This window comes from Prosopis cineraria, unplaced genomic scaffold, assembly GCF_029017545.1.
Source record: "Prosopis cineraria cultivar Desert tree isolate PC_DT_omini unplaced genomic scaffold, ASM2901754v1 PC11, whole genome shotgun sequence".
NCBI classification, from domain to species: domain Eukaryota; kingdom Viridiplantae; phylum Streptophyta; class Magnoliopsida; order Fabales; family Fabaceae; genus Prosopis; species Prosopis cineraria.
Window position 1 is genome coordinate 6765795 of NW_026555342.1, and position 9711 is coordinate 6775505.

General features: G+C 35.5%; 1 protein-coding gene across 1 annotated transcript; it reads right to left on the reverse strand.

Moving 5' to 3' along the window:
- Positions 1–2775: 2775 nt before the first annotated feature.
- On the reverse strand, positions 2776–9187 carry LOC129285649 (BTB/POZ domain and ankyrin repeat-containing protein NPR1). Its single transcript, XM_054921413.1, has 4 exons — positions 7832–9187; positions 6289–7045; positions 4735–4932; positions 2776–3278 (listed from the first exon to the last, which is right to left on the reverse strand). The coding sequence occupies exons 1-4, from the start codon at positions 8378–8380 to the stop codon at positions 3028–3030; spliced, it is 1755 nt and encodes a 584-aa protein (XP_054777388.1). The 5' UTR covers positions 8381–9187; the 3' UTR covers positions 2776–3027.
- Positions 9188–9711: the final 524 nt, after the last annotated feature.

Below are 9711 nucleotides of genomic sequence, written 5' to 3' on the forward strand. Positions count from 1 at the left end.
TCCCTCTCCTTCATTCCAACTCTCTCAATCCCTTCTTCTACGTGCAAACTCTCCTCTTTTCTCTACCTATGTGCGTGCGGTCTCCATACTCTGTTTTTCTTCCCCTTTTTTTTGTTCATCCTCGCTCCTCCTCTCTTCTTTCTGTTTTTATATATGGCAGAAAGTCTCCTCTCTTCCTCCTCCATCCCAGTCTCTTTTCCTTCCTGTGTCTTTAGCTCTCCCTTTTTTCCAGTTTCGGATCAGTCTCCTTCCTCGGTGCTTTCTCTTTTTCTCTGTCTCAGATCCATCTCTTATGCTCTCCATCTTTCTCTCCTTCATGCTGCATCTATTTTCCTTCTTTTTCCGTCTCTTGCTGCTCTATTTTTTTTTGCCCAATTTCTATTCAGGCCTTCCTCTCTCGGTCTCGTGCTCTGTTTCTCGTTTGTTTCCTTTCCATTTTCGTGCTCTGTTCAGAATGCTGTTTATGCTCTATTTTTTCTTCATTTTTCTGTCTCCATCCTTTCCGGACGTTCTCTTCTCTCTGTCTCTCCATCTCTGTTTCTCCCTCCTTCTTTCTCTTTTTTTTATAGAAAAACTCGTCTCTTGGTGCCTTCTCTTAGTCTCTATCCAGGCTTCTCGTGCTCTTTCTCCTTCTCTCTTGCCTCTGTTTTCTTTTCATTTTTCTGTCTCCTCTCAGACTTCTCTCTTCTTCCTTTGTTGTTTTTTTTCTCTTCCAGTTTTCCTCTCTTCCCTTCCAGCCTTTCTTGTTTGTTTTTTCATTCTCTTTTATGCTCTCTCGGACTCGCTCCCTCTGCTCTATTTTTTCTTTTTCTGCAATCTGTAACGTGCATCTCTTCTCTGCAAAGTGAAGCTTTTCACATGTTTTCGTTTGCTGCATGCATGCATGCGTCTCAGTTCTGTCTCTTTTCTTCTCACTTTTTCTGTGCTGTTCCATCTGCTTTCTCTGCTGTGCCGTCTCCTGCATGCGTGCGTGCATCCTTGGTTCTGTTTCTTTTCTCCTGCTAGCTGAAAGCATATGTGTACGTGTTCCGATTACTCGCTGTTCTTTCTGCTCTTTGCTTCTGGCTAATCTTGCGTATGTGCTCAATTGCTTTTCTGCATTATTTCTCTGAGTGTATCAGTTGCACCTGAACCGCATAAGGCTTGTGATGAAACGCTGATCCATCAGCGTTTCATCCAGCCTTCTTCCTTCTTCTTCTTTTTTAATTTTTTTTTAAATTAAATTAACACACACACACGGATATACATACATATAAAAAATTTCATTTTTGTTATTTTTATATTTTTTGATTATTTATTATTAAATTTAAAAAATATTCGGACAAAATACGGTGTTCACAAGATTTATAAATAAAAGTTATATACTGCACATTTGAGATTTCTAAGTGAATGAAAAATGAAAATCAATCATCCTTTCTCCATCTTTTTCTATTATTTTAATATTATTTTGTCCTAATTATTTGTCTTATATTTTGTTATTTTCATGACAGTCCAAAAGTGTTGTGAATTACTCACTAACAAGAAACATATTTTGTAGTTCCTGGTTCCCACTCTCTTATTCTCACCCTTTCAATGAAATTATTTTTTATTTCTTTAATCACATTTTCTATCCAATATAAAAATATAATTTTGTAATAAATATAAAATAAATTCCTGTAATAAATGTTTGAATGTATTTTTTTATACTAAAGTATATTTTTAGTCTTCTAATTTTATACAAAATTTTAATTTAATTTCTTAATTTTATAAAGTATATTTTTAATTCTTTAACTCTAATACCGTTTCTTCCAAATGATTATTTTTTGGGCCTATTATTATTATTTTTTAAAAAAATTAAATTTAATAAGTAAACATTTGATAGTATTTTGTCAATATTTAAAAATTTAATGTAATGGTTTTTTTTTTTGTGATGAAACTAATAGTGTTAGGTTAAATGATTGAAAATACACTTTATAAAATTAAAAAATCAAAATAAAACTTTATATAAAGCTAAATAACTAAAAGTATATTTTAATTTTATTTTTATAACCATGTAACATGGACAACTACAATTAGAAGCCAGATTCCCTTCGCTGAGGGAATCGTCATCTCAAGGATAGTGAAAATCTAGATCATATAGATTTAATATTTTTATTTATTTATTTTATAATTATTAAAATAAAAAATTTATAAAAATAAAAAAGTAATAAATTTGATAATCTAAATTTAATATAAATAATTTAAATTTAATATTAAAAATTTAATAAATTGACTATCCAAATATATTTTAAATGGTGCAGATTTAACATTATTTTTTTATAATTTTTTTATAAATTCTTAATATTAAATTTAGACTATCTATATTAAACTTATAATGTCTAAACCAGTAATTGAATTTATTAAAATTTTTTATCTATTATAAATTGACTACTTAGCTATACTTTGGATAGTGCAAATTTAGTATTAATTTTTTTATAATTTTTTTAAAAAAACTAATATTAAATTTGGATAACTTAGATTGTTCAGCGATCAGATTTATGTAATTTTTTTTATAATTTAAAATAAAAAATAAAAATATTTATATTAAACCTGAACTGTCTAAGTAAAATCTAGACAGCTCAGATCCTTTTTTGAAAGTGGAGTGGGGGGGCGGAGGAGGGATAATGTAAGAGGTGGGAAGCCGAGTGCTTACGATAATGTATATTACGAACGGTGCAGAATAACCAAATCAGATTGAACCTGAAGAAATTTGACACGTGGGACTTTGCTGGAAACCAGCGAATCAGGAGACAGGAGTAGTTTAGACCGGATATAGATTGTCAAGTACTTGAGCAAGGTCCATCAGCATCTTAGGCGACTTCTGCATATTTAAAATTATAAAATCCATGACACTTCAAAACCCTTGTGCACGTTTAATTACACAAGTGAAAAACTAACATGTTTCTTCTTTCTCTATTTCTACACTAGCGAGTCATATCACTTTTGACCGAGTCTTTTACACTATGATCGCGAAGCCAGAAACAAAGAAAAAGAAGCTAAAGCACCTTTTCAAACTTTCCTAGCCTTGTAATTTACAGAGCCTCTCAAAGATGAAGAGGAGGAGGAGGATGGGATCCCAGCAGCTTTGTCCTTGCTGAAAGCCTTCTGAACATCTTCTTTGAGCTCCATGAAACGTGCTCTCTTGATTTTCTGCTCATCTGGGGTGCCCTTCTCCAGGTAAAACAGATCAGGTAGGTCATCGTCCATGAACTTGTCAAGCACTTCCGAGCAGTGTGGAAAATACCGCCGGCCCGTCTCAACTGCCACCGTCATAAGCGCAAGAACAAAAATGGAGGAGTTATACTCAGAACACAGACTGGCCAGATAAGTGCACAAGGAAAACTAGCTTCCATCAAAACAATCAGAGTCAATGTTGGCCCTTCTTTAAATGGATCATTTTCAGCACTTGTACCCCATGGATTATGACTAAACACTAAAAGCACTATCACACAATGCTTTTGACAAAAACGGTGAGATACAATCTACCACGTTCAGGTTTAAAGTGTCTCACTCAGCTCTCAGTACGTTTTGTTTAGTCAGCACTTAACCATCATGTGGCATATTTTATATTAGTTTAAACAAACATAATCAAGTGAATGTTAAAATGTGATGAACATTTTCACAATTTTTTTGGGGGCACTGATGAACAATTTCACAATTGAAAGTATGTTCCACTTACAACTTGAACATTATCAGTCTTTTGAGCCTACTGTCAGCATTAGGGTGAAATCTTGTAATTAAAACCATCTTAATCCGAGCAACAAATTTGAAAGACTGAAAACGTTCAAGATAGATGTGAAACATACGTTTGACAACTAAGTTATTCATCATTATAAGAGAGTGGCAATTTTCATTAAAATCTGAATGTAAAATGCCAAATGGTGGTTAATTCATAGCTCAAAAAGATCGTTGAATATAAATCAAAGGGGGAGAAATGACTATGAGCCAAGCCAAAGGGAAAGCAACTTGTTATAAACCAGTTTCAGCAGCATGCTTATACGCATCTTGTTTTAAGTGATTTGAGCACTAAAAGCAGCTTCAAAATTGGACTATCAGGAGACATTCACTAAATCACAGAACTTAATCATCCTTCATCTGCGATATTCGGTATACAAAGTATGGCTGCATGGTTTCTTTAGCCTTTGCCAGTACGCGATGTGACAAGAGTATGACTAATTGTGAAGACGACAGCAAAAGGGTATGCAGGAGGTAGGATATAAAGGTAAGAGTATGCATGTGTTTGGAAAACACATGCATAAGCGTGTGTTAGAGATAGGACAACAGAATAAATTTTGATATCACGTATCTTCATCCTTTGTGGTCTTGAAGTAATAAAACCAAAGACAATCTAAAGGAGATATATTACTTGCTTAAATATGTGAGAAATAAGTGTAAATAGTAGGCTAATATATTCTTTAGTAAAACAATGCTCATTTCATTTGCTGTATTCCCTATTATAAGTATATAATATGGCACAATCCTGTCTCCTCACACCTTCCAAAGCATCAACTATATTTCTCTAGTATCATTAATACGATTACTACACAACAGATAGAAATTGCAAATTCCAAATCAAGATACCCAATAAATGGCAGCACGCAGATATTATGAACCCATTAGCATGTCAAAAGAAAACGATAAAATGAAGACAGACTCTCGCTTAACTTAAAAAAAAAGGTCGCAGAAAAAATAAAAAAATGTTAAGATTTTAGTTACCTGTTTTCATAAGGGTCTCCATCCTGGTAAGAAGTCTTCTGTTCTGCGCCAGGGGGGTCTCATTTAGATCAACCTCTCTCAAATTCCCATTTGAACCTTTTGACGCAGAAAGACCTGCAAACTGAGATGTTGTCTGAGCATGTGCAATGTCCATGGCTAATTTGGCTTCTGTAGGGAAGAACAGTCTTGCAAATGCCACTGCAATTTATAGCAATAATTATTAATTTAGAGGTTAAGGAAACAATGCATGAACAAGTGAAATTCTTAGAAAATATCATAGAAGCAAAGACTCGGAAACAATGCAAACAAAAGAACTTAACAGGAAGCATCAAGTGGCAAAGGCCTCAAAAAGAAAAAGTTCATATGCTGGCTCACGGTTTGATGCTTCATCCAAATACTTGCTTTCTTCCATAATTTGGATCTCTTGACTCAATAATTAGGCATTTTAACTAATCAAACATCGCTTCAAAAGTAATCCATATCCTCAAGGCAGAAAGCAGCAGATATTTCATAGATCATACCCCCGTGAACGTTCAATCAGGCATTCCTTTATTCAAAATTCCAAAACACCATAAAGCCAAAAAATAAATCCAAAACACCAAACCCTTTCTAGACTGTTAATCTTATCTCAGACATTCTGTGAAGCAGAAAAAATTCTCGACATTCCCATTAATTTCAATATTAATATAAAAATATAAACCTATTACAGGCCCTTTAAATCAAAATCAGTCATGATGATTTTAGTAGCTGAAAATTCGGTCTGATGGTTTAGTCAGATCAGATAGAATCCCTAAAATGAATAGTGAACTAAACTAAATCTACATATATTAACAGAAAGAATGAAACAAAACTACTTGCTCTGCAGAGTTTTAAAATAAAGGAAAAATATCCACAATAGGAAATATTGATTATTATACACTAAAAAAAATCATATCCTCAGTCACAAGCATTATGCCAGCCACTCAATGGAAAACAAATTGCAGAGTGAAACCAAAACGAGTCAGAGGAATAAAACAATGGGTACAGTACAAGGAAAAGTTTACTTTCAGGCTAGGGGAAGCAACGATGGTAGCTCAGTCAGGCTGCTGGTTTGTTCTATCAACACTAAGTACAGCCTTAAGATTGAATGATAAGGACTCTTACAAGGGGAATTTTGCACTAAGGATTTCTCTAAAAGAATCAGCGAAGCTTCAAATTCTCCATGTGAGATTGGGTGAGTGGAGACAGCTATAAAATATGCATTGGCTATTATATAAGCATGCAAATAAATATTGAACATTAAGTTTTGCACAAATTGTCAAAATAACATAGCGCTCAAAGCTCAAATGACCCCTTATAACAGTCACATGATCTAGCATTTTAATTCTGATCATTCATAACTTTAAAGGCTAAGATTTACTGCTCTCACTCTCATGATAATCTGGTGCTATCACTTTACTTTCAGTGACACTGGAGAAAACATTCATTGCCGGGAGGTTAAACCCTGGACCTAAGATGAAAACGTACAGAAGACAAAGAAAGAGTAAAAGACTATATACGTCCATGAAATTGCACCTCTGTTCTCAAGATATAGTAGCTTCATGTGCAGATCATCAGCCATTGTGTGGGAAGAAATTATGACATCCACAGCCCTTGGATTTCTCCGGACTTCCCTTTCGAGAACATCGATGCATATGCGATCTTTGTTTGTTTCTTTACCCTGCTCTGTTTTTGCATGATAGTCTTTTGGTCTTGTTAGCCTCCTGCAGATGCTAACAGCACTTTGACCATCAAAAGTCACCTCTGACGCACAAGCCCCCTTTGTTAGAAGGGAAACTATAATTGAAGGCTCCTTACGCATGGCAGCAATGTGAAGCACAGTGTAGCCCCGAGAATTCCGAAGATTGACATCAGCCATCCCCAGACCTAGGACCTCAGAAACAACCTTAGGATCACAGTAGGCTGCAGCATAGTGAAGAGCATTGGCTTCATCCAATGTTATATCTGATTCAGTTAAAAGTAGTTTAACAAGCTCAACGTCATCAGAGTCTAGTGCCTTGTGTATTCTAGTGATTCTCTTCTGACGTACTGGATCATCAACTACAGAGGTGTTATTTTCAATGTCTTGATGGTAGTTGCCGCGGAGCAGTTTAACTTTATTTGCAAGTTCAAAGGGAAGCTCTTTCTCAATTGAGATTTGATCAAGGTTTGATCGTGCTACCCTATCAACACATTGAGCAACAAGCGGACTCAATTGACAATGGAAAGCAACAGTGAGTATTGGGATGACATCTTCCACAAAAGCCTTCCCTACAAAATTAAGGAGGCGCCGCTGCAAGAATTTAAGGAATTATATTAGTTTCAGATCATTCATCCCAGCCAAACACGAAACTGAAAGTAATTGAGATTTCAAACTAGTTTGCTATCAATATTCCCAGTATTGGCCCTCAATCAAAGTCCATAGTATTCTGTGTTTTAAAATGAACTGGGCAAACCTACAATTTCATTTGAACACTACTACTTGTTTAGCTTGATGGATGCCATTTCTATGAGTTCTAGTGAGTTCACAGAATTTAGGAGTAGCATAGTCTGAGGTTGATCCAATGCATGTGTCTGGTTCTCTGGTGGAATACAGGCTGTAAGCTACGTGAACTATAAGTTAATTGTCATGAGGCATATAAACGAAATTTTGAAGAAGGGCTACTTATTATGGCCAGTTCCATCAGTAAGTTAGGTGAAAATTAGGTGAAAGGGTAACCTAATTGACAATTCTAGATTGTAGCTCTAATTCCTATCCTTAACTCCCAGCAATATATGTAATAGAATAGATGATCCTCCTGAGTTCATTATTCTGCCATAATCATGTGAAAAAATGAATCTTAATTTAGTTGCAAAGCAGAGATAATCTTAATTTACAAAGATAGTTTGCTGTTACAGATATATGACAATTGGAGAAAAGAATTACACATATACCAACAGAAAAAATTGTATCAGCGCATCACACAGAAACTTCTCCCTCGTCAAACTATTCAAAAGTTAAATCTCAAGGTTTCTAGTTAGATGATATAAGCAAAGCAGTATTCTCTGTGTCATCCATCACACTACATAGAATATATACCTGAAAAAGTGATACCAATTCTGGTATTTCAAAGATGGAAGAGGCGTACATCAACTCCACAGCAAAATTTATTGCTGGCCTACAAGCATCATGTACGCAAACATTATCAACACAAGTTGACACTTCCATTGGAGAGGGCCTGAGTTTTCCCGTATAAATATAGCCCAAGAATATGCGAAAGGCTTCAAGTCCCACGTTGCCATACGGCAACAAATCATTCATGCAATACTTCAATTTTCCTTCTTTCTGTGAAGATCCTTTATCTTTCTTGAATAATTCGTGGAAAAACTTGCTTCTAGATGCTAGAATGCATCGATGAACACCAACCGTTTCTCCTTCAACAAAGATGTCAGCATCACTAAAATCAGTATCAGACTCAACCAAAAGCTGCTCCAAACTTGAGCTAAGTTTACTCAAGCTGATCACTTCAAGGTTGGGTAAAGGTTCAGAGCCGTGAGAAGAGCACATGTTGTGGCTAACAGAGCCATTTGATAAATGGGAAGATGAGGTAAAGCTTAAAGATGATGAAGGTTCTGCTGAATACGCCATCAATCAACTCGAGAACTTAAGTAAACCTAGAATATATGTGTGGAAACCATGGCTCACAGAACATCTAACTTCATGGTGCTCCACAGTTTCCAGTTAGATTCCCCAAAAGTTTTTAATCACCAAAAGACAGGATCCCTAACAAATAGGATTTGTGATATATATTGATGATTAAGATCCTATTGACTTTACCGGCAAAGACCCAAGAACAAGGATCAACCTAAAATTGAAAAGTAAAACAAAATACTATAAACATAAGTTACAGATTTTCACAAAAAAGAAGCGCTAAACTGGGGAAAAAAATTCAGATGCAAAATCCTATGGGGGAAAAATACATGGCACCGACTGATTAGAACACTTGTCAATCAACAAATCCCAGCTTGTAACGTTAAAAAGGGTAAGGAACATCCGCCCCACCAACCAAATATACCAAAACTTCCACCTTGAATCGCTCAATTCTCATTATTTCGCCTTCTCATGTCCCAAACGGTCTGAAGGCGCACCAACCAAACTCCTGACTGGTTCCATCAGATCCATTCAGAACCCAAAAACCCCATAAACTCTAACAACCCAGAAATTTCTAAGAAAGGAAAAAACCCAGATGGATCAAAGTACAAGATTCGAATCAGAGACAAGCAAGCACAGATTCTGGGGAAGTTTCCCAGGCGGAAGAGAAGAGGAAGCAGAGGGTCAGAGCAAAAGAGTCACGATAAGATCACCAGGCTGTGTCAAAAGAGCAATGAAACATTATGTCGGAAGCTTCGTATTTCGTTTTCAGAGGAACATAAATCACAGGCAGATGGGAGAGAGAGGCGTAAAGAGGGTGTGTCGTGAAGAGATGAAGTCGTTTTGGTGACGAGAGAGATGGCATCAGCGACCCCAGCTGGGTTTTGCTTGCGTTGCGAGTGGCGTCAGCAATATTGGAGAGACGCGAGAGATGGAAATCAAAGTTTTGGGCATCTTTTGACGAAATTATCGGCAAATGGCACCGCATCGCTTTCACATTGCATGAGCCATCATTTTCGTATGGGCCTCCATTATTAATTATACATTACTAAATTATTATCTAACCACATATTTGTCGATGCTCTGAAATGAGGAGGACCTAGACACGGTGAATAAAACGTGAGTGTAACTACAGATGCAAAATCCAGGAATCTCTTATTATTATTTCTTATTATAATAAGACGTGTATATGTTGAATGAATTAAATTCTAAAATTATTGTATTTAATTTTATTAACATCTACTATTTAAAATTAAATAATAATATTTAATGCTTGCATTTAATATTTGATTGAGTTACGAACAAGATGTGCTCAACAAAAAAATTCT

Excerpts from the sequence above, each read along its gene's own strand:
- LOC129285649 (XM_054921413.1), bottom strand. The coding sequence starts at position 8,380 with ATGGCGTATTCAGCAGAACCTTCATCATCTTTAAGCTTTACCTCATCT. Across the intron at positions 4,933-6,288 it reads ACTATATCTTGAGAACAGAG|TGGCATTTGCAAGACTGTTC; the intron begins GTGCAATTTCAT and ends TATAAATTGCAG. Across the intron at positions 3,279-4,734 it reads GGAGACCCTTATGAAAACAG|TTGAGACGGGCCGGCGGTAT; the intron begins GTAACTAAAATC and ends TGACGGTGGCAG.